A 24,854-nucleotide genomic window follows, 5' to 3' on the forward strand; every position below is an offset into this window, starting at 1 on the left:
ATGTATTGAGTTCTGATTGTGTAGTTTGTTTAGTGCAGTGCTTCTCAAATAGTGGGGCGGGACCCCCAGGGGGGGCTCGAAGCGACACCAGGGGGGGCACGTGAGACCCCTGGGAAAATACTTTTTCAGGAAGTAATTTTTTTTGCACCGTCACTTAAAGACATTACACCCCAAACATGCTGATAAGCTGCTTGAGTTTTTTATTATTATTTATTGATTATATTTAATTTAATTTTTCAGTATCAAATAGTCAAAAAATATGCTGTAAATAAGGATTGATTTTTTTTTATTTCAGGCAAATTGATGCATTTGAAGTCTTTTCAGTTACAGACTAAAGTTATTCTTTGTTGTAGTTGATGGATATTTCTTTTTTGTGTTAATAAGGATACAATGTTTTGCAGATGTGTAATTTTATAGACAAATTACACTATTTACAGTCCTGGCGGAGAGTTGGGGGGGCGCAAAATGTTTACTTCTTCTTGGGGGGGGGGGGGGCGTGACAGAAAATAATTGAGAAGCACTAGTTTAGTGTGTTGTGATTCGAAAAGCAGCAGCTTAGCCAGAGCCGCTTGAGCTTAGCGACTGGCGACTAACATATTCCTGTGGGCGAAGTATAGTCAAAAATTCTTATTTTGACATCATTCAGGGGTGAAGTAGAGTCCAAACCGACCACCAACTAAAGTTTGAAAAATAAGATCACGAAAAACGGCAGCTGTAACATCTTGTGCTCAAATTGTTTAAAATGGCTTGAATTATAACATTTTCAAGGTTTAGAAGCACATGCAAATAATAAAGTTTCTATATTAATAGTTATTTATTTCTGAATGATGCGTATCTGAGCAATTATTTTTAGAGAGATTATTATAATTTATGCATGATTTCTTTGGGCTTTCCACAAAAATAGATTGGCCACACAGTTTTGCTGGGACTATAGTTTTGGCATCATCCCAAGAAGTGATTACAGATAAATGGGTTCAGTTTAGTCCTGATGACCTCAGAGGAGTTTGAGCAGCAGTTTCCCGGACAAGGCTTATCCTAGTCCCAGACTAAAATGCATGTTTGAGCTGCCTTAATTTGAAAGCATCTTATCTTAAAATATATCACTGCCATTGTTTTGTCTCAATATAATGTTTTTTGTAAGGTATGTTTGTAAAAACTACTTTAATGTTTAAAGGTCCTGGATTAATCTAAACCTTACCTGAGAAACCGTTCCTAAAAGTTTAGCACTGTTTGCAAAAGTATATAATACTCAAACACCAGAGTTACACGTTTGTAGTCACAAAAAAGTTTACTCAAACATTCATGTCATACATATATATATACTATATAATACACAGGGTTTTTTACTTTCTGAACTGTAGTTAAGGTATATTTTTAAACCCTTTGCGCTGATGGCAACTCCAGGGATAATTACAACAAATACGGTTTGACATGACATATTATTATAACATTGTAATAATAATTTACTTTACTAGTGTATAATTAAATAAGGTAGCACACAATACATACAGCTTCCACGATGGCAGTTATGCATCATTAATGCACCATCAACACACATTACGGTCATACGAAGCAATCAAAGCATTATTTCATTCTTATGTATGTAAAATTGAACATGCCACAAACATAAGATACATCTCACTTTATATTGGAAGCATTATGTTTTTCTTCCAGCTTACAGTGTTAATCCTTCTAACCATGAAAACAAACACATATGCCCGTGTGAGGCTAAAACATCACGCACCAGCTAAAGTGCATTTGATGAATATATAAAATGTTGGGGCTACTACAATAATTGAAATGTCTCCGACTAATAAACTCTATGACTCTGAAGAAGAGTATCTGTGTGGTGCGTCTATAGTTCTTCACTCTCGTACAGAGGAGCTGTGTGCCGTGGAAGAGGCTCGGTGCTCAGAGAGGAAAACTGACTGATCATGGGAAGCATTTTCACCGGCTTGGATGCTGGGAGAGTTTTATTCAGGCGAGCTGAAAGAAAAGTGGTATTATTTATTTATATAAGAGTGAGTATTTAATGCAACAATCATTCTTCTTACCAAAACGATTCTATGTTCAAGTAGTTGACATTTTAAAGTATTATATATCATTATATAGCCAATATTAATGAAGAATTGAATATTTGTAACTGCTTATACACCCACATCACATTTAACCGTAGTTTAATCTTCAACGGCATAGTCAACAAACATTTTCCTGCACTTCTTAAATCACAAAAATATTAGGGCTACCAATAATTAAATCTTAATTTTATCATTTTTACTTTATTACTGCCTTTCCAATCACGTGTTTTCCACAGCCTGGTGTTTCTCAACACATAGCGTAAGAATGTAAAATAATTTGACTTACAGCCCACATCTAGTCTGGCATTACAGGTGGACATGCCAGCTTCATTAATGGCAGATACAGTGTACCAGCCTGCATCAGATTTCACCACAGGATCAATGAGCAGACACTGCTTTCCTGAACTATCCTGAGAAAGACTGAACACACACACCACCAACATTATTTACACAATAAAGATTGTATAAAGGTTGTTAATGATGTAAAACAAATTAACAAATAAAGGTACATTCACTTTTAAGGATCTTTAAGCATGACGCTCATCCAGGTTCTGTGAGTCACTTTGACTGGCAACTTATATTTAATGTATATATCACTCCACTCCACTGTCTATATATATATATATATATATATATAATGAATGTTATAATGAATGGATGTGATCAGATAAGCTAAGCGATAAACACAGACCTCATTCTCATGGGGTCAATACGCAACATATCTTTGTCTTTCTTCCAGTAGAGCTGAGGTGTTGGAGATGCAGCCACCTTACACTCCAATCTCACCGCGTCTCCCTCCAGAGCCCGGGAGTTCTTCATCTTCACTACAAATGTAGGAGGACACAGCTGTTCCTGAGCTGTGCACAACGCATACAACAAAGAAATACACTGCTTTAAAGACTTTAAGAAACATTATGTTAGTTAAGTATATCCAGTTTGACCTGCGAGGAAACAAATATGAGCACTATAGACAGTATCATCCACCATTACAAAAGAGCATTGCTTCTTTCTTAACTTCACAGAGTAATGAAGGCCGCTTACCTATCACATCCAGACGCAGGTTAAAGTGGCTTTCTCCAGCACGATTCTTTGCCACACATTCATAGACACCCGCATGGTGTACAGTCACTATCTCAATGATGAATGAGTGGACACCCTTCTCACATACCAGCATCTTATGATAATCATCCGGACGGATGGGTTTCCCATCCAAATACCATGAAATATCTGGAGTTGGCAAACCTACAACCTGCAGCAGAGAAATGAAAGTATAAAGGACTTATCAGAAACTTTATATGTGTGATGTGTTTATGAATATAAAGCTCCTTAAAGAAATCATATTTTATTATTTATAGCAAAGATGTTCAAAATAGATGACTGTGATTATTATATAATAAAATACATGCCTCTTACAAATCATCACAAGACAAATGAATTAAATAAGCTAAATAGCTTACAGAAACTATCCATGAAGACTGGATTTCGGAAGGTTTCATAATTCTGTTTTTAGGGTACTATAAGGGTATACAGTAATGCTCTGATAAAACACATCAATGAAAAGTATTTGCCTTAAAATCCATCCTACAGAATCTGCCCTCTTCCACTGTAAGATCTGCAGGCACTTGGATAAACCGAGGGGCAAAACACTTCTCCTGGATGGTGGAGATCTCTGTACCGTCTCCTCCAATGTTATGCTTTCTTGACCTGCAAAAAAGTAAACAAATGATACTGAATTTCCCTTCAGTTATGTTCAGTCATAGCCTGAGTAAGAGACACAGCATCTGTTTGTTTAACACTTTTAGTAAATTACTTATTTTTGAAAAATCACACACACATCAAAATTAATCAGCAGACTTTAGGGCTGGGCAGTATATTGAGTTTTGGTAATACACTTATATCTGCATTTTTAACCAGTGGGATGGGATAATACTTTTTATAAAACGGGCAGTTCTGGTTCTTCATTCTGATTGGTTGAAGCGCGTTCTAAGCCGTGATAAAATACACCGGTAACCTCACGGTTCAGACCACATTACATAAGTATCACTGCGCCACTGTTGCTGCATACTGATTTATGAGAATAAACACAACAGTCTTTAATCATATTTTTAATTTGTCTACAATTGCACAATTAATGGCGATATCCAAATAAATGTCAATAAATACTGTTGAGTCGTCAATAAAGAGAAAACGTTGTCTGAGGAGTTTATAACTAAAGTTCATACGCCCGCTATTATCCACTGGGTGGCGATCTTTCCCAACTTAAACACTGACGCATTCACTGAAAACACCGTGTAGTACTGTTCATCTCTGAATCTGATGATTTCTTACTAAAGTTCTTCACAAAAATGGAATTATCTCCGCTTTTAGCTGAAAATTTGAGAGGTGATAACTGATAAGAGAACAAATTAAGGTAGGATGAAACTTTTTGTTGTTTTTGTTGTTTGAAAGCGGATGGTCTGTTCTTTTATTTTATATTTATGTTTATTTAAAGAAGATAATTTTTCTGTAAGGCATTCAACTAAAACTGGGTGGCAACTTAAAAAAAAAACGCTGACGGGGAACGAGTTCAGCATGCTTACAAGCATATTTGATCATCACTTCAACAGCACAATATAAATGTTAATGTATAAATTAGATGAATGGTGATTTATAAAATAAACACCACCGTCTTTAATCATATTTTCATTGTATCTTTGCTGCGTCTGTGTTGTTCGTGAACTGCGCTCTGTTTCAGTCACACTTGATTCTGAGGAACTACTTTGTTTGGCGGATGAGTAATATTTATACTAATATAATTACAACTTATTTGTGTTTTATTTGATAAAATCCAGCTAACTTTATGCATATGAAGTAACCGTTTTATAAACGCAATAAACCCCTCGAAGCGTTGGGTTACCAGTGCATTTTATAACAGCTAAGGGGGTTTAGGCACTCCGCTTCGCGTCGTGCCTAACAACGCCCCTTAGCTGTTATAAAATGCACTGGTAACCCACTGCTTCTTGGGGTTTATTGCTTTAATCAGTATGGTCTGATATGAGTGACCTTCCTTCTTTGCAACAGAAATGTACACTGAGGTCAGCTCAAAGCAGTTGTGCAGAATTTTATTTTATATTGTATATTGCCATTCACCCCCCCCCCAAAAAAAAATTACCAAGATTACCAAGATATGTATTACCCAGCCCTAGCCAGTGTTGGGTAAGTTACTCAAAAAAGTAATGAATTACTAGTTACTTATGACATCTTCAATCATGTAATTAGATTACTGTACAAAAAGTATTTAATTACTATATACTTTCTAAATCCTACTTAGTAAATGATACAAAGGTAGACTTGAAACGACTCGAATAAATCAAATAAAAGTACATACATTATTCCGGTCGCACTTTTTAAGGGCCAATTCTCACTATAAAATAACTATTAACTACTTTTGCCTCAATATACTCCTAATTACTGCTTATTATTACTTTGTAAAGTAGTAGTTAAGTTTAATTATTTGGGTAGGATTAAGAATAAGAATAAGGTTTTGCAGAATCAGGCATTAATATGTGCTTTTAATAAACAGCCAATATCTAATAACCAACCAGTTAATAATGAGAATTGTAAACTAGACTAGACAAGAGTGTAACCATTATTCTTATTAACTCACCAAAGTATTTAAAGTGAGAAGGATTCGTAAAAAACATGCATTTTAAAGTCAGAGTTTAAATTTTAATGTTAAATTGATTATTGTATTACAGTATACATAGTTGTTCTACAGTTCATACACAGTATTTAGTTACATCAGAAGTAACTGTAATTAAATTACAGGTAAAATAAGAGTAATCCCTTACTTTACTTTTTCATAAAGTAATTAAATTACAGCAACTAATTATTAAGTGACTAGTTACACCCGACACTGGCCTTAGCAGAGTTAGCATACTCAAAGTTAAGTGAGCAAACACAGACAAGGGTCAGCACTTTCGCCAATTGCTGTGACTTTTTTCACAACAGGGTGTTCAGCAAAAATGAATAAAACAATAATGAAACATGGATTATCATGCAAAATGTAACATAAATGTAAAATAAAAACAGACTCTTTAACTTTAACTGTTGAGTTAGTGATGACGCAAGGGGGCGTGGTTTGCACATGACATATTCAGAGCGACCTAGTGTAAGATGTACATGCATCTCAGGCTGGGCCAGAAACATTATTCAATGCTTGACAACCAATGTTCTCATATACATTTACTCTAAATGATCTCCAGTCTGTTAGTACCACATGCACAATAATGAAATGAAAGCAAACCCTTCAAGCCTATTTTTACCATATTCCTCCAGGATGATGACCTTCTGGAGAGCCCGGCTGTTTGAAAAGTGCAGAGAATTTACTTAAATTACCCAAATATGTAGAAAGGATAGACGGACAGTATTATAATTACTGCTGTGTAATATTGCAGCATGACAATCATAACATCATGATGAATAGCTCAGGCACGGATTTCACACATGCTATTTTAGGCCCACGGAGAGGCTGTTTTCTGTTGGGTCTGGCCTTTAAAAATTCCTGTCGGAGACGACTAGAGTGAGCGGGACAGATGGGAAGAGAGTATAGCTGCAAAAGTCAGACCTTTAACTATGACATCTGAGCATAAGATATTGTGCTATTATCAGTTAAAATATCATCTTGATATATTTAATATTGACTGAGTAGTCATATCAAAGATTGAAATTAAATCTAAACAAACTATCCATGTTAACTTATATGTATATTATGAAATATAATGTGGGGGAAACAAAGAAGGAGTGAAATGTCAGTATGATCAAAATTATTTGTCTTTAATTTCAGGCATGTCAAGCAAATATTTAACACTTATTTTCATTTGACATATACATCATATTTGTATTTACTGTAATATTTAGAATATTAATATTCAGAAGATTATTTTTTGATTACTTATTAGTTTAATTTGCTCCATAGTGTCATGAATAACTGTATACAAACAATTCTCATTGAATAAAATGTTAAAAGAGAATCTATAAAGGTATTCAGGTGTGAAATTAAAACTCAGATTATTATAAGAAGTTGTTGTTGACAATACCTGTTCAGGTGAACCTAAAGAATTTTCCAAATCAAATACTGAGGAAGCATTATCTGGACCCAGCAACCTTCTAGCCATTCGCTCTTCATAAGACATCTTCTGCTGCAGGTGAAGAAAAGTTGATTTATAATGCAGCTGTTTATAGGGAAAAAAACCCCGAACCTGACTTTAGATACCTGACTGTTTCTGTGTTTAGGAACTTTGTTCTTGAGCTGCTTCTCAAGGTCTTGGATAAGAGCATCTTTTGAGCCCTGAATCTCTTCGTCTGTGGTCCGAGACGCCGGTCGGGAAACAGTCTTCTTTAAGATGGGCTTTGGCAAACTATGAAACATAGTATTGATGTTGCTCTTTTAAAGCTCATGAGACATAACAGAGATCCTAGTTATTTTTGATTAAATCATCACTGTTGTCTCTTAAATTTCTTCTGGAGAAATTTAGGAACATCTAACAATAAGGGACATTTTCTGGACAGGGCTTATCTTAGTCCCAGACTTAAATGTATGTTTGAGCTGCCTTAATTTAAAAGCATCTTGCCTTGACGTATCTTAACATATATCAATGCCTTTTTTTGTCTCAAGATGCACACCAGTATTGTTTTTTTAAGGGTTTGTTTGTAGAAACTAGTTTAATGTCCTAAAATAATTAAGGCCTAGTCCTGGAGTAATCTAAACTCTGTCTGGAAAACCGCCCCTTGAAGTGATTTGTTTTGGTTGTAATTGATTAGTTTAGACAGCTCTTACTATTATTTTCATCTAGGACTAGTCTAATCCCTGTCTGGGAAACCACCCTTAAAAAGACTTAACTCCTATAGGAGAAAATGACCACATATAGCAATGCTTTTTGATATTTTAATAATAATACTTACGTATTAGGTGTGTAGGTAAAATGAGACACAGGTGGGGATTGCAAAGGTGGGGCAGGTGTTTTCAGGATATCTGGAGATAACTGGGATGGGGTTGTTGAGGAAGTATGATTCAGCATCTGGCTTGGCGGAGGCAAAGGATGTTCTTGTATTTTTGGTGGCGGGCTGGGCGATCTGGGGGAATGGCTGGGAGATGGAGACTGAGGTACAGAAACGCATTTCATCTGAGAGCTCGGTAGAGAAGGCAGAACAGACGTCAGGAAAGCTGCCGATGATAGTTTCTCACTGTTCGGAGTACTCCGTAGTTTAGGAATTATAGTCACGCTGGAACACATTGACGTGCGGGTGGGGGCCGGTTGAGTGGGGTTCACTGATGGCGCTGTAGGTGAAGCTGGTGAGATGAGATTGTTTGGCTTACTGATGTCATTGCTGGGTGTTTGGAGACTGGGCTGGGACTTGATAAAATGACGGGGGCGCTCATAATTAAAAGCGCTGGGGGTTGGTGAGAAGGTCGGCAGCTCAGCCATATTAATGGCACTGCACCTGGGTTCCACCGGTTTATTCAGCTTGCTGGTAGTAAGGAATGGACGTGGAACACTGTTCTTGTTTTCTGTTATTGGCGGAGGAGGTTTGGGAATCAAGTCCACCTCTGTTGTTTCTGAAGCGGGTTGACTGATAGATCGGGGTTTGCTCTCTGGGACGATTAGAGACTTAGTAACTTTTTGAACTGCAGGCTCCAGCACCCTGTGGGAAAATAAAATGACTCTATTACTTAAATGGAAATCACTATGTCTTGTAAGTAAACTAAAGTCATTTGTATCAATAAGAATTCAATTTGAAGTGAAGTGATCCAAGTACTGATCATCAGCCTTTACGAAAATTACTATGTTTTTTTGGGTGGGGGGAGTGTAACTAGGGGTGTAACAGTACATTGTGCAATTCTGCTTGCTATGATTCTCAATAAATTAAAAAATATAAAAGACATGAAAGTGCTGTGCATATTATCTCCTTTGCGATTCAGAATCGGACAGGTATTATATAGTGTACATGATAAAATACTGTTACACCCCTTGTTTTAACTGTAGTAAAAACATACAAACCCTGTTTAGCTTCAATGGGTGACATCATGCTACTAGCACACTTGACATGAGTTTAAGGCAAGACCAACTTAAAATAAACAGCTTACTACAAGCTTTGTTAAACCAGAACATAGTAACCCTTCTTCCGGGCCATTGCACGAAATTTATTATAGGTGAACCCCTCTACCCATACACTGTAAAAGTAAAAAATTGGATCTAATTGGTAACACCAAAAAAATATGTGAGAAGTGTTACCAATTAATGTCATTGTTTAAGTTAATCCAACTTTTCACTTTTTACAGTGTAGGTTGCATTTCACATGGCAAAGTTTAGGGGGTGTCAGCCATATTTTCTTACAATGTTTATTCATTTACACAATGTTAGCTCAGTGTAATGTTGAAACGCTTTCAACATGATCTCACGGAAAGTCACATTATAGTCACAAAAAATGGATTAATTTATTTACAATTTATTTGTGTCCATGGCACGAAATTTTGCATTTACCTTGAGAACAATGTCATTTTCATGTCACTCGCACAAATTTCTATAAATAGTTTTACGTCTCCGTGGCACAACTTTCTGTGTCATTTTATGTATTGTTTTCTCTTTTTTTCCTATTTTTAAATCATTGTTTCTTGGAATTGGGTACATGTTTTTCTTCCGCTTTAAAACTATTCTCGCCTGGAGTTGGGGTTTGAGTTAGGATGTCTAAAAATGTAACAGAAAGTGATTCTAAACCCCAAACCCAAGCGACAATGGTAAGAAAATGGGAAAAAATCAATGTAAAAACAAAAAGAAAGTCGTGCAACAAACACAAAGAACTATTTATAGAAATTCGTGCGAGTGACATGAAAAAGACATTCGTGCTCAAGGCACGAATAAAGCTGAATTTCGTGCCATGGACACGAAAAAATTACGAATAATTTTTCGTGACTTTAACACAACTTTTCGTGAGATCAGTCTGAACACTTCAGCTATGATTTAAACTAAGGTCATTTATTTATTTTGTTTATTATTAAAAAAATCTACTCTGTTGTCATTGATTCTATGAGATGTTTGTTAATGTTGTTACTGCTGAAACTGTCTATAGTGAATTATGTATTTACAGAACAAGGCATTTATATCATTATTGCAGTTATAAGTAAAGTCCCTGTCTATGTTTACAGATGTCATTGGGTAACTGTCTAATATTAATGTAATGCAGACCCCACACCCAAGCAAACATGCAGCTTACATTTCTGAAATAATTTATATATGTCATGTGTTTACTGATTTATATATACATTCACCTATTGACAATAATGCACTTTACTTTATTGTGTACACCGTGTAGTAGGTTCATAACCTCTTGTACTGTTGGTGTGTTCCTGTTAGACAGCAACGCAGCTAAAAAAGGCTCATGAAGTAACTACTGAGTGACGTGACAGGTGTGTGTTCATTTACAGCTACATGGACATTCAAGCTACCCGCTTTAGAGGTCATTGTGAATAAAGGTCCACATTTACTAAACTTCAATGCAACAGTTCAAAATATCTCATTTGATGATTAGTGATGAAAAACCAAGAAAAGCTACAAATTTGACTGTTAATATGACATGTTGACACGGATTATTTAAAGAAAATCTTTTACCTTAACAGAAAATGCTTTAGAAATGAAGGTTAATAATGGCATAAATAATAGCCAATGGAAAAAGGTAACTTTAAAATTAAAGTTTGTAAATGAATCAGATTCCCATGAAGCACATCACTGTGAGAAAACATTTAAGGAATCTAAAAGGTTTAATTCAAGCATGTTGTTACTGTGAGTTACTTTGCATACTTTAAATCAATGACTGTGATTGTTTAATAAAGACAAGAACAAACATTTAGTATCCTTTATTGTTGGTTGATAAATGAATGGTAAAATTGAAAATGATTATCACTTCGTGCAGCAACACATAGCAATGACAAGGACATAGCACGCAATGCTTGATCAAACTACACAGCCAAACATGCTGAATGAAAACAACAACAGCTTAAAGAAATATATCATATACAAAACAAAGGTGAATAGATGAATCCTGCTTGACCTTCAATAAGTCTATGACTCTTTCATTTTCTTAACAAAACCAATGGCTTTTTATACGTTCATAAAATGAGTAACAAATAAAGAGTTACACATTGATTTTATAGATTTGCTTACCTGCCCGTTAAATGACTTTAAGTTTAACTGCATGACAGTAAAGATGGTTTATAATGGTGAATGTGTAGTTGTGCTCTCTGGCATCCAGTAACTCAATGAAATCCGCTTGAGCTGAATAATGGACACTGTTTATCTATAGAAAACTATGTGAGTCATGAGATCAGGACGTACACGCCCCCAAAATACTCCACCATTCCAAAGCAACCACCGATTTAACATAAAGACAATGCATACACATAAAACAACCAAATATAAAGCTATAATAACAAAGAATTAAATTTTAGAATTTCACCTGATTTTTGTGTATACTACTGTACATAAATAAGTTGCTAACAAAGCCTTCTGTATACACAGGCATCTGCAGGATTTCATATCATTTATACCAACATTGTTTATTTGAAACATGTATTATTATTATTATTATTCAAGGAACATATACTGAACCTGTAATGCCTTACAGCAGAGCTTATGTTGTGCACAATCATTCTCTGACACCTAGTGTATATATAAAACCTACACTTATTATATATACTGTTCTTATTAAAACTATGGCTCTATTAGCATCATTTTAAAAAACGAAAGCCCCTTTAAGAGAACTCTCACAACTTTTTTGCAGTGCCTCCAGGCACCTATTTCAGTCATCATACGAGATCTTCTCTCTTTTTTAATGGAGGAAGACAGATATCCGTTTTTGGGTTGACAGAACCCAGGCGCAGACAGATTTGGACAAAAAGCTTTATTTAAACAACAAAACGATGTAATCAGGCAAACATGACAATAAACAGACTTGACTAGATGAACAAGAGGATAAATTTGACCAGTAATAACTAGACTTAACATAACGTGACTTGACTGACACAGCAAAAGGCTTTAGCACAGCAAAAGGTCATACAAAACAAACAGGCCAGCAAACACAAGAGCACAGGTGAAGGGCAATAATGAGATAATTAATGAGGAGACGAGGGGCGGAGTCTTAAAACAAGGCTGGAAACCACATGGCACACCAAAACAATGGCCATGTGCTTCGTAGTATTCACATTTAAAGGCTCTCTAAGTGAATAATGTGCGACGTCACTTCCTGTTGATGTTTGAACTGTTTTCAAACAAACGGAGCGTAGCTAACGCCTCCCCCTCCCTCTCCCGTCCATGCTTTCATGAACGCACCCAACCCCCACCCCCAAATCCTTCTTGTCGTTTATTGGCTGGAACACTTTGTTATGTTTTGTTGTGCTAGGTTTGGCCATTATGTTGATATTGCCGTTTGTCGAGCCTGAGCAGTCTACAGAGATCGCGTTTTTTTTACAGTTTGATCAGCGGACAGGCAGCAAGCAGATAGTGAGGAGATGTTTGCTGTATGTAACAAAAAATGTTTTATGGTCTAAAACGCGGCAATTCGCTTAGAGCGTCTTTAATGTAAAACTTGATCTTGTTTTTATGAACATAAATAATATCCTGGTTGGAATTGATGATAGTGACATGTATGTGTTAATGTGTATATGTATGTATATACATATATACTGAATGAATATGAGTGGCAGCTGCTTCAGAGAAACTAGCAGTGAAGGTTTGTTTGAAGCACTTGATGGTGGACAGAAGCTACATGTAGATCCTAGAGATTCACAGTTACAAACTTTCTGAGGTGATACTGATATTTGAAGTACTTGCCCAATGTACATTATTTACATTTAGGATAAGAGCTAGAGAGAGAAGAGTCAAAGAAAACGGTCAATAACAAAAATGCAAAAGTGGAAGTTAATAGGCTGACAAATATTCTGATAAGTTACTATACGGTTTCATCGGAGGCACATGCAGTGACGCGATTACGCGTCTAGTCGGAACTTTACTTCCAGTCTCTGTTTGTTTAATGCTCTGACTAGTTGCTAAACTGAACTGTGAAACAAATACCTTGTCGAAAATAACAAATGTTTTGGTTTCCTAAAGATGAGAGAAGATGGCGATCATGGATTATCGCTATTTGATGGAAGGTTTGGCAGCCGATCTGTATTTACATTGTTTACTTTATACATTTTACACAGTAACATTAGCACAGTGTAGTTTTTGATACACTTTAGCTATGATTTGAAATAATGTAATCTACTTGTTATTTATTTTGCATAAATAAAACTCCAAAATGACTTTGTTGTTGTTTATTCTTTGCAGAGTTTCCTGAAAGTTACGAGTGTTCCACGAATGCCGTTTGTTTATGTTGTTACTGTTGAAACCGTCTATAGAAGTTCCTCAAGACCAGACCCTAGTGAAGTCATCTGAACATCACATGATGTTTCTCTCAGCCAACAACCAAAAATTGCTCTTAACCCCCATTGTGCTTGATTTTATCTACAACTCTATGTGAATGATGTCAGTGTTACCTTTGACATAAAATATGAGTTATCAGTGATCAGCTGAGAAACTCATTCAGTTTACCTCTCATTGTTATCTACTTGTCCCATCAGCCTTTAGCTTTCTAAAATTAATTATTTCACCCAAATTTTGACATTCCAGATGTCGACTGTGTGCTTTCCTTACTACAGCTGAATACAAAGATTTTAATAAAATACGTCACTTCTGTGGGTGCATAATGGAAGTGAACAGGACCCAAAGCTTTCACGATACCAAAAGTTCAAATAATGCCTTTAAAGAAATCCAGTTTAGTGGATTAATAAAACAATAAGTGTATGTAAAAAATATTAAAACTTCTTTAGTGAAATCTAAACAAACACACTGCTTAAAACAACAACAACAACTTAATTGGTTCCTTGCATGTCTACCTTATTTGTCAATAATGTGATGGCAATGGCATAAGAAATTGTTGTGGTTTCCATAAGCATACATTATCACTTTTTGAGATCTATTTGTCAGTAGCACAACATATTATCTGTTAGGATAACCTCAAACCCTGTAACCCAAATTTCTGTAACCTGTAATCATTGGCAAGCTCTTATAAACTTTGTGGAGAGAATATAATGCAGGAACAGTGCAGATGTCTGCATCAGACTACAGTATTATCATTCTGAACACACATTCAGTCCTTATCTGTTATCAATCTGTTAGCATTCAAAAAGATCATGTTTTGTGCTTGTTTGTGATTTTTAAAGGAGCATTTCACCCGTAGAAACATTAATCTTTATTGAAAGTGCATCATATTTGTAGTCGAAATGTAACATACATTTCGAATTTGGTGCCTATTTGACAGAGAAAAGTGGTGTTTGTAGTCTCACTCCCTCAACAAAAATATAGCACTTCCTTCTTTCAATGATGCAAAATGATGATTTTTACATCATTGAAAGAAGGAAGTGCAACACTGAAATCTGTATTTCCCCTGTCTCAGTGGCAACTGAGGAAATTATGCAAGACCGTTTGGGGTTCTAACTATACAAAGATTAATGCAAATGGGTGAAGTGTCCCTTATAGAGTTAAAAAAAAAACTTTGCTTTTGTTGTAATCATACATAAGAGCTGAGCAGATATCTTACCCTGCTGATGGAGTGGTGGTGTCATCTTCAGGACTTTCAGGCCAGTCTGGAGGGGGGATGAGGGTGTCCTGTAAAGGAGAGTCATCCTGCTCCAGGCCTGCTGAGCTTAAAGATGAAGGCTCATCTTCATTGTCCAAAACCTCTTCTAGATCTTGAAAAGACGTAATGAAACAACTAAACATTAGTTTGCTTCACTTCCTTCTTCTTTTAATGATGTTTGATTAGTTAAATAGCAATGGTTTGTGTTTGTGTGTCTGTGAGATTAATATGTCAGAGTGAGCATGAATCTTTTAAAGGTTTACCTGTATAGACTTCAAGCAGGGCAGTGCATGACACTGTACCAAAATCATTAGATGCTGTGCATTGAAATATTCCTGAATCTTCTGGATACGCCTCTGTAATGACTAAAGTGCACAATTCCTCTGCAATAATACACAGAAAAGTTATATGTCTTAAATGTAAGAACACACTACGTTTGTCACAACATGAATCCTTTTATATTTATTTGAATTAAAGTTTACTTACCAGGAACAGAAGCTGAACTCGCCTCTGAAAGCAAAACAAGACATTATTAACTTTAACATCTACTAGCATACTTTCGTTTATAATCATTTTTAAAGTAAAAGTTTAAATCAAAATGAAAATTCTGTAATGTACACTACTGGTCAAAGGTTTTGGAACTCTCACTCCATATATATATTTATATATTTTACACATTTACAGAATAATAATAAACTTGTCCAAAATATGACATAACACAAATGTAACTGTGGGAATTATGTTAGTGACTAAAAGCATCCAAAATTCAAAAAAATTATATTTCAAAATAAAATAACAGAATTCAATCTGTTTGGCACAGGTGTATTTTTGTCTACAAAAGTAATTTCAAGCATTAACCATACACCTTCAGATTAAACCATTTTTTAAGCTCTTTAACTTCTATTTAAAGGAATATTCCACTTTCTTAAAAAATAATCCTGATCATTTACTCACCCTCATGTTATCCGAAATGTTTGTTCAGTCGAGAAGAAATTAGGTTTTTGACAATCATTTGGCTAGATAAGACCCTTATGCTTCATTGGGATCGTTTAGGGTCCTTTGAAGCTGCATTGAAACTGTAAACGGTTGAGGTCCACTAAAGTATACTATATGAAGAAAAATCTTGAATGTTTTCCTCAAAAAACTTAATTTCTTCTCGACTGAACAAAGAAAGACATCAACATTTTGGATGACATGGGGGTGAGTAAATTATCGGGATTTATTTTAAGTGGAGTAATCCTTTAACAGTTCAGTCATGTTTCAAAGCTTTTGACTATGATGTTTCAGTTCTGATTATTTTTTCCTGTTACCACTTATTCCAAAGTGCCATTATTAATTATTACCTTATTATCTAGATGAAAGCTTCGTTGCATGTGATGCTTATCTATGAATAATGGCTAAATGTTAAAATGCAAAATTTATTATGGCATTTATTTATTTGAGTTTGACAGATGTGGTAATTTTCACAAATTTTTCATTTTAGATGTAATATTTCACAACATCTGTAAAACAGCACATGAGAAGTACACTGTCAGAAAAAAGGGTACAAAACTGTTTCACTCACTCTTTCTGAGAATACGAAAGTCTGCAGAGTCGATGACTTGCTCGTTTTCTCTATGCCAGGAGACCTGGAGAGGAGGCGTTCCTCTGATCCTACACTCCAAAACCACCAGCTGACCCTTCACTGTACTCACATCATGAAGACACTATACAGACACAACCACAGGAGAATCACACTGTGTGCTAATGAAAGACAAACCTGTAAATCTCACACCAGTATTATTGTTTTACCTTGACAAATGTTGGAGCCACCCCAGCAGGATTTCCTAAACAGTGGCTTGAACTCTGAACCTGTACAGTAAAAGAAAAAGAAAAAAGATTTACAATGATTTATGACAATGATTTACAAAAAAAAACGTCTACCATAAGAGATTCATCTGCATGTTGGGCTTTATTTTATCTGTGCCAAACATAGCCCTGTGCTTTTATGCCAAAGAGCTCAACTTTACTTTCATCAGCCCACAAAAATGTTGTGCAAAGGTTTCAGGTTTTGTCATATGATTTATCACAGCAATGAATCCAACAGACAGAGAGCAAACCTTTGGCGCAAGGTTTTAAAATTTTATGATGCCAAGGACCCCCTTCCTAAAATATATATCCACTCACATATTTTTATGTATACATTTAAACTGTGAGAAATGTTATGTGACACTCAAATGTCTGTAAATTATTTATGTGGCAAGAAATGAGAGATCTTACACTTACAAGCACTCTTACAATTAAATTTCACAATTTTTGTTTTCTCTGAAATCAACTTAACCTTCTGTGGGTTCTTAGACCCCAGTTTGAAAACCCCAACGTATCCCAAAACCTTTTGTGTTTAACAGAATTAAGAAACTTAAGGGTTACAACAACATAGCAATGGGTACATGATGACAATTTTCAATTTGATGAACTATTCATTTAAGATACACAACTTATACACAGGAATCATACGCAGTAAATGCTGGAAACATAAAGGTCTTAAAAATAAAGGTGCTTTACAATGCCACAGAAGAACCATTTTTGGCTCCATAAAGAATCTTTAACATCTGATTGAACCTTTAACATCTAAAGAACATCTCATATAAAAATGTATGAGAGAAATGAATGGTACTTTCTGGGAATCAATAATGTTTCTTCTATGGCATTGCTGTTTCTAGCACCTTTATTGGAGTGCACCAAGTTCATACACCTTTATTTGAACAAATGCATCTGAACAAATGCATTTTCATGTCTTTTCTTCTTACCATCTGAGGGCTGATACAGAGAGGTTGTACTAAACTGGAGTGTCTCTGCTGAAGCATGACAGAGGAGGAAGATGATGAAGATGAGGACGATGTCTCCCGGGAACATGAGGAGATTTTTAGAGACATTGTCGAGGTTTTTTTCCGGACTTCTGTAGAAAAGTAAGAACGTAACAAAAACAAGTAGAACGATTTAATAAATAATTATGGATTTATGATATAAATATATACATTATAATGCACATTTAAACAGTAATCTTAAGATCAAGATGGCCAAACTATACTGTAGTAAAATGTGTTGCTGTCTCTTACTCTGCCATGTTTCATGTGTCTCCCAAGAGTGTAGATGAGCCCAGACGAAGGAGACACTTTAATATGCAAGAAACAGAAATATTTAACAAGGCAAGTTGGCACATTTCATACACAGAGGTCATTCAACTTGCTTTGTTGAAATACTGGAACATAATTTAAAGCGAGAATTTGTGGCAAGCAGCACCTTTCACATAATTATTAAAGTTGACATGTAAAATCTATTTAAAAATAATAATCTAAAGGACAGCACAGTTACTCATACAGACACAGCTTAATAAAGTAATAAACATCATTTAAAACAATCGTTCACAGATATAAATGTCATTTAAATATCTTTATTTTATTGTTATTATAATCTTTGGTAGCACTTGTTGATATGTCAACAAGGGGCTGGTAACTGTATATGCTACTACACTGTCAGAAAAAAAACTGCAGCTGTGGTTGCCAGAAAACCTCAGAAAACGGCATTACCACTATTATTTTTCATTACTACAAATGCTTTGTACTTAATAACATAGACCTTTTCACCACTGATGGTTGACCACAAGCTGAATCAAAGTTTATCTCAATTGGTATTTTCATAGATAGTTGACAATACATGTAGAGATGCACAGTGTCATTCACACAAATGCAAAACACCATGATGGTAACACGTGACATGAAAATATTGCTATAAACATTAATTTAACACCATGTGTAACATAAAACCCCCTAATGTACGTAACTGGTAATAAAGAGGAAACAAATTATTTAATTGAAATATCATCAACTGTTTTTCCACTGGAAATTTTGTGGTGACTTTTGTTTTTAACCACAATTTTACCGTAAAAGGACATTTACAATCCCATTGAATATTATAGAGATTTTCACCATAAAATATATGGTAATTCACCCCTTTTACTTTGAAAAAACATACATTTTACTTTCTTTTACTGTAAAATGTTTTGTTAAATCTATTACAGTTTTTAACTGTACATGTCAAGTTTTTTTGAGTGAACCAATTTGTAAATCTGTAGCTTTTGTCATTTTTTTTAGCTGTCGATAAGCTCGATACCCTTTCAAAAAGTATACATTTGCACCTACAGAGTGCATATTAGTACATCACATGTACATATTGTAACCAAATGTATTCAAATCTGTACCTAAATGATACAAATTAGGACCTTTAAATGGTACTGCCCGAGTGACAGCTTGGGGTCATTTTTTTTGACAATTTTTTCTGACAGTGTATATATGAGTTTAAACACTTCTGTGTCCATTTACATTCCTTTCACTGGTACTCAGTAAAGAGAGGCTGTGAAACCTGAGGAGAGGTCTGGGCTAATTTGGTTGTGCCTTCTCTGTGTTAGATTTAGAAACACATGGTGTGGGATAAATCTTTCATGCTGCTATGCAATGTGTCTGGCATCACCAAAGTGACATCCCAAACCAAAGAGTTAAATTTACAAAAAAATTATTATTCACAAACAAGGTGGGTTAGTAATAAGCCTGATAACATTGAAGACTGCCCATATTAGTCACTATAATCAGCAATTATAGTGGCAATACTCTTTGATCATCAAAATGACATCTGAAACAGTTTGAACACTTGTTAATCTTGTTAAACTTAGACATAATGATGCTTAGACAATACCTACTGTAATACAAAAAGACCTTTGTTTAAAGAACAAAAATGTTTACATTTAAAGGGGACATATCATGAAAATCTGACTTTTTCCATGTTTAAGTGCTATATGTGGGTCCCCAGTGCTTCTATCAAACTAGAAAATATGAAAAAGATCAACCCAGTAACTTAGTTTTGGTAAACCATTTTCTGCAAGCATGTGAAAAAATAAGTCATTTAAATCTGGCTCCCCATGTGATGTCGATAGGGGATATTATTATAATAATACCACCACTAACTTGCACTATCCAACCACAGCACTGCCATTTAGTGCAGCAAGAAAGAGAGAGAGAAAAAATAATTGACAGAGTTTCAATTTCAACTAAATGCATTTCATCAGCTCATTTGCATTTAAAAGGACACACACAAAAACAGCATATTTTGTTCTCTGGGGACACCAAAGATTTTTTATATCTTAAAAAAGTCTTGTGAAATGTCCCCTTTAACTGAATTATGCTTTTTGCTCAACCATATTGTTTATATTTACATTAAAGACTTTTTCTAACGCAATATTTGTCTCTTTATTATAATCAATTGTCTCAATACAAAAACATCTGAATATAGCATAATGTTGTTTGAGCCAGGAAAGCTGACACACACACAAACAAACGCAAGGAACAAGATGTCTCAATATCAGAACTAATGCCAGTTATATTTTTGGCCAACCATGTAATGATCAGCCTTTTGAGATGAGCAAGATTATAAGGCTCTCTTGTTTATATTAATCTAAATCAAACATTGATATCTGAAATCTAAGCAGAGCAGGCTTTAAGCTGAACATACAGTGACACACATCTATTCTCCCAGCAGATAAACAAGCATGGCTTCCAACTCTGCACCTGTTTAATAAAGCTGAGCCTTACCCGTGTGTCCTGTTAGTGGAGAGGGACCGATAAAAAATCCACTGGACGGCTAAAGGAAGTTATGAAGACAAATTTCCCCACCTTGTTGCCCTCTTCCCCCTCGAAGAGAGTACACAGCAAGTCTTTATTTGCTCCTCTGTTAGATAGGATGTCTTCTTTACATGAGTAGTGAAAACTGTATTCAGACCGAGCTATAGGTGAAAAGGATTCGGCAGCCTGACTGCAGGTTGTCTGGTTAGGGGTAAGGTGTAGAGTAAAGTGAGGAAGTAGTTCAAGTCCGTCTCAAATGACAGTGTGTCCATCTGACACAGCTGACTCCACAGTAAGCGAGTGAACTAAACACTTGGGTGTCAAATATAGATCATGCTCTCTGCTTCCATATACCACATGCAAGAAGCTAACATGCAACAAACCAATAAAAAAACTGTCCAGCACTCCTCCAGCATGGTTCAGTTTATTTTAAAGCAATTGTAAAGGTCGATATGTTGATAGCAGTGTGAGGACAAGAGGAATGTTTTGTTACTCCTGATGATTTTTATTGAGTTGAGTAGGGGGAGGTGACATCATTGTTAACTTCAGTTGAGTGAGAGTTGGCAGGTTTCTCTATGAATCATGAGGTTTATAGACAAAACAGTCAACAAAAAAGAAGAGTACATACATGTTTGTAAGAGTCCTTATAGATCATTGTCACATAATGAAGTAGATTGGCTTTAACTGACTCTAAGTTCAGATGAGTGTTAGCAAAAATATATGGTCTGGTCTGTTGCACTGGGTTGCTACTATACATCTAAATTCACTTCAAGCTTCAGTGATTATTGAATGCACTTCTCCCTGGATTTGCTAAGAAAGTCAACCAATGTCAGATTTGGATGGATCTAATCAAAACTTCATAGCTGTAAAAATGACAGAGAAAAATCCAGAGCTTGATGTATTGACTCTCTTGCTGCTCATGATCTTTTTTTTTTTGCTGCCATTTGAATGATCTACAGAAGAGAAATAGAACTGGGGAAGTGTCCAGACAACCCAAAAAAGGCATTTACCAAGTATTTTATAATGGCCACAAGACCTGAAACACCAAAGAAGCATTAACCATCATGCAAGCAGATAAGCAAATTTATCAAAAAGTCATCAGAAGAAACTTGGTTGGGGCGTAGAAGCAACAGCTTCATGAATGAAATCTGGCTTCCAGGGAAGATCCTGCTAATGCCATTGTCCACCTGTACTGATTAAAGACTTCTAGGATCAGAGTCATTGGCACCTGCGAGTAACCTTTTAGATTTAGAGTGATGATAAAGCTTTCAATACCTTACATTTAGCTAAAGCAAATCACTGCATAAATATATGCTCTTGGGGCTGTGGACCAGAACGATTTGGTCAATGCTTTATACAAGACATTTAAAGTTATACGCAAACCTAAATCCTAGTTGAGATAACATACACTGAATAGCCTGAATTTAACTTATATATTCACTTAATTTAGTAAACTCCCTTAGCTAAATTCACCAGTTTATTGAGTATGGGGTCATTTAAGTTCACTTAACCTGGTGCTCTGTGCTTAAACTGAACGCAGGGCTGTGTGTTTATTGAGGTTTTTGTTAAGGTGGTGTATATGAAGAGTTTGGTTCCAAAACGCAATAAATGCCATTTTTTAAAAAAAATTGTTTCTGCCAAATTCAGTATTATATCAGGTCAGTATTTAAAAGTAAATTCTTAATTTTACGCGAAATCCAATATCCGCCATGTTATTCTTTCATCTTTTCTCCCTTTTTTCCCAAAACGCAATAAATGCCAGTCCTCCTTTTCTACAGAATGCAATAAATCCGCTTAATAAAATCAGAGCGCACCATTCCACGCAATCTAAACAAACAATGGCAGCGCGTTGAGTACACAGAGTCCTAGTTTTTCTCATCTACTTTGTACTTCGTGATCAACAAACAAACAAAAACAACCTGTGGTTTTCTGTAATGGGAAAGAAACGTCTAATAATTTACGTGAGAGGCACTCGAAGCCAGTTGCTTGTTCTCCCGACAGCATCAAGCTTCTCTCGTGCTAACACATTGACCCCAATTGGGATCTTATGAAAAACTTTTCATTATTTTACTCAAAGTCAACGAGAATCAAGTAGGACCAAAACATTTTACAGCTGATCGCTGTGAAAAATGTTAAGCGACAACCTCAAGTATAACCGCAGCAATGACAGTGATCTTAATATGACAAAGTAAGTGTTTTGATTAATGCCATTAATGTTTATATTTTATCAGTGTATATCACTGTTCAACTAAATGAATATTAAAAGGCAAAGATGAATGCACATTTATACTGATTCAATAGATTTATACAATTTTGGAAAAAAAACTTGGATTTACTGCATTTTGTGGAAAAAATAATCAGTTTTTACAATAAATCTTTGAAAATCAAGTTATTGATTTGAAATTTCAATGTTATTATAACCTAAAGATGCCATGTGAAAGTATGTAACAGAAAATAGTGGTTTTCATCGTGTCACTTTCTTGGTGTAGAAAACACATTTTTACCGAAATTTGTCAAAATGGATTTATTGCGTTTTGGAACCAACCTCTTCATAGAGACAGAGCGCCGTTATGCAAATTTGAAACCACGCCCACCGGGGGGGAAATCGGTCCAGCCGTCTCCATTGAGTTTGTGTTGCGAGAGGCCGCCTCCTTGTCATTTCTGGCTTATGGCAGGGAACTGAATAGTGCCTAGAAGCTGCTGTGTGACAGTGTGTACAGCTAACAAGCCAAAGAAATAAGTTTTTACAAGCTGTCGAGCCGCAAAACCCAGCCTTCAAGGAGAACAAAGTGGATCGCCGACCACGCCTCCCCCCAGTGGACGCAGCTCCACCAATAGAAGCACCACGAAAAGCCGCCTGTTTCCATCCCTGTGTCTTTAAACGCTCATCCCTAGGGGTCGACAGCTTATAAAAACTTATTTACAGATTAAACTTAAAAACAGAATAATACCTAAAAGCTGCTGTGTGACAAGGTGTACATCTAACACGCCAAAAAAATAAAGAAATAATTTTTTATAAGCTGTCGACTTCAAAAAACGAGCGTTTAGACACAGAAATGGAAACAGGCAACTTTTCATAGTACTCCTATTAGTAAAACCGCGTCCAATAGGGGGAAACGCAATCGGCGACCCACTTTATTCTCCTTAAAGACTGGGTTTTACGGCTCGACAGCTTATAAAAACTTATTTCTGTGTTATTTGGCTTGTTAGCTGTACATATTGTCCCAAAGCAGCTTTTAGGCATTATTCAGTTTTTTGTTATAAGCCAGAAATGACAAGGAGGCGGCCTTTTGCAATACAAACTCAATGGAGACTGTTGGATTGCTTTCCCCCCCGGTGGGCGTGGTTTTCAGGTTGTGACGCGCTGCGCTCTGTCTCTATATCATTTTCTTTGGGGGGGGGGTGTATTGTATATTTTTGTGTTTTTTTCTAAAGTGTTTTATTTCCCTCTGTAGTATTTCCTTCTGCTATGAACAAATATATTTCTTTTTGGGTTAAGTACAATAAAAGCAAAACCTGTGTATTTTAAAAGTAAGGTTTGGTTTATTGCAATTCTGCCTTAAGTGTATTCATTCGATTGAGTAGCCGTGTGGTAAGCCTTAGGTAATCTGGGATCTCCTAACCCAATATTATTCAGATGCATTAGGGGACCCTCTAATAATTTTGACACAATTCAAACATTTTTGAATGCTTTCGATTTTTTTTCATTGTGTTTGTGACATAAAACCAGACTTTAATAGATTTATTTTAAATTTGCATTATATTGTAAAAATAAAAATTTAATTTTAATTAATGTTAAACTCTGTTTATTTGGTATGTCTATATTGATTAACTTTAAAACACAGGAAAAGGTTTGAAACAAAAGCACTCTAATAAGAAAATTACATTGTGTACATATTGTGTGTGTTACATATTTGTATTTGAAATATACTATAGACGGTTTCAGCAGTAACAACACAAACAAGCGGCTGTCGCGGTCCACGCGTAACTTCCGGTAAACTCCGCTAAGAAAAAATAACAACAAAGTTCTTTAAACGTAGTTTATTTGTATAACAAGCAAAAAACAACACTACCTGGGAAATCAAAACATTTGTTATTTTCGACGAGGCATTTTGTTCAAAAGATCAGATTAGCAACTAGTCAGACCATTAAAAAAACGAAACCGGAAGTAAAGTTCGGATCCATACGTGTATCGCGTCAGCGCACTTGCGTCCGATGAAACCGTCTATACTTATTTCTTTTACCCTTATTTTTCTTATGTCTCTACTGTTTGTGCTAAAATGTGTTTTTGTAAATCTGCTTTGCTACAGTGCAAGACTGAAAAAAGCTATAGAAATAAATTTAAGTTACTATGTCATAGTGCCTCCTGGTGGCCATTTAATCCAATATTTAAAGCCTGATCTGTCACATT

General features: G+C 35.5%; 1 protein-coding gene across 3 annotated transcripts; it reads right to left on the reverse strand.

Moving 5' to 3' along the window:
- Window positions 1-1,262: 1,262 nt before the first annotated feature.
- Window positions 1,263-20,742, reverse strand: myot (myotilin). 3 transcript variants are annotated; one of them, XM_073854012.1, is made up of 17 exons: window positions 20,414-20,742; window positions 17,888-17,943; window positions 17,579-17,726; window positions 16,581-16,640; window positions 16,354-16,495; window positions 15,276-15,299; window positions 15,053-15,172; window positions 14,751-14,901; window positions 8,022-8,762; window positions 7,333-7,477; window positions 7,157-7,255; window positions 6,383-6,420; window positions 3,647-3,782; window positions 3,120-3,327; window positions 2,770-2,935; window positions 2,365-2,498; window positions 1,263-1,986 (listed from the first exon to the last, which is right to left on the reverse strand). In XM_073854012.1, exons 2-17 carry the CDS (start codon window positions 17,893-17,895, stop codon window positions 1,856-1,858), a joined length of 2,451 nt encoding a protein of 816 aa, XP_073710113.1. In that variant the 5' UTR covers window positions 17,896-17,943; window positions 20,414-20,742; the 3' UTR covers window positions 1,263-1,855. The 3 variants fall into 3 exon arrangements, with proteins under 3 accessions (XP_073710113.1, XP_073710112.1, XP_073710111.1); XM_073854011.1 differs by having other exon boundaries at window positions 7,157-7,258; window positions 20,495-20,740; XM_073854010.1 differs by having other exon boundaries at window positions 7,157-7,258; window positions 20,414-20,740.
- Between the last annotated feature and the right edge of the window lie 4,112 nt (window positions 20,743-24,854).

This window comes from Misgurnus anguillicaudatus, chromosome 16 (assembly GCF_027580225.2).
Source record: "Misgurnus anguillicaudatus chromosome 16, ASM2758022v2, whole genome shotgun sequence".
NCBI lineage: Eukaryota > Metazoa > Chordata > Actinopteri > Cypriniformes > Cobitidae > Misgurnus > Misgurnus anguillicaudatus.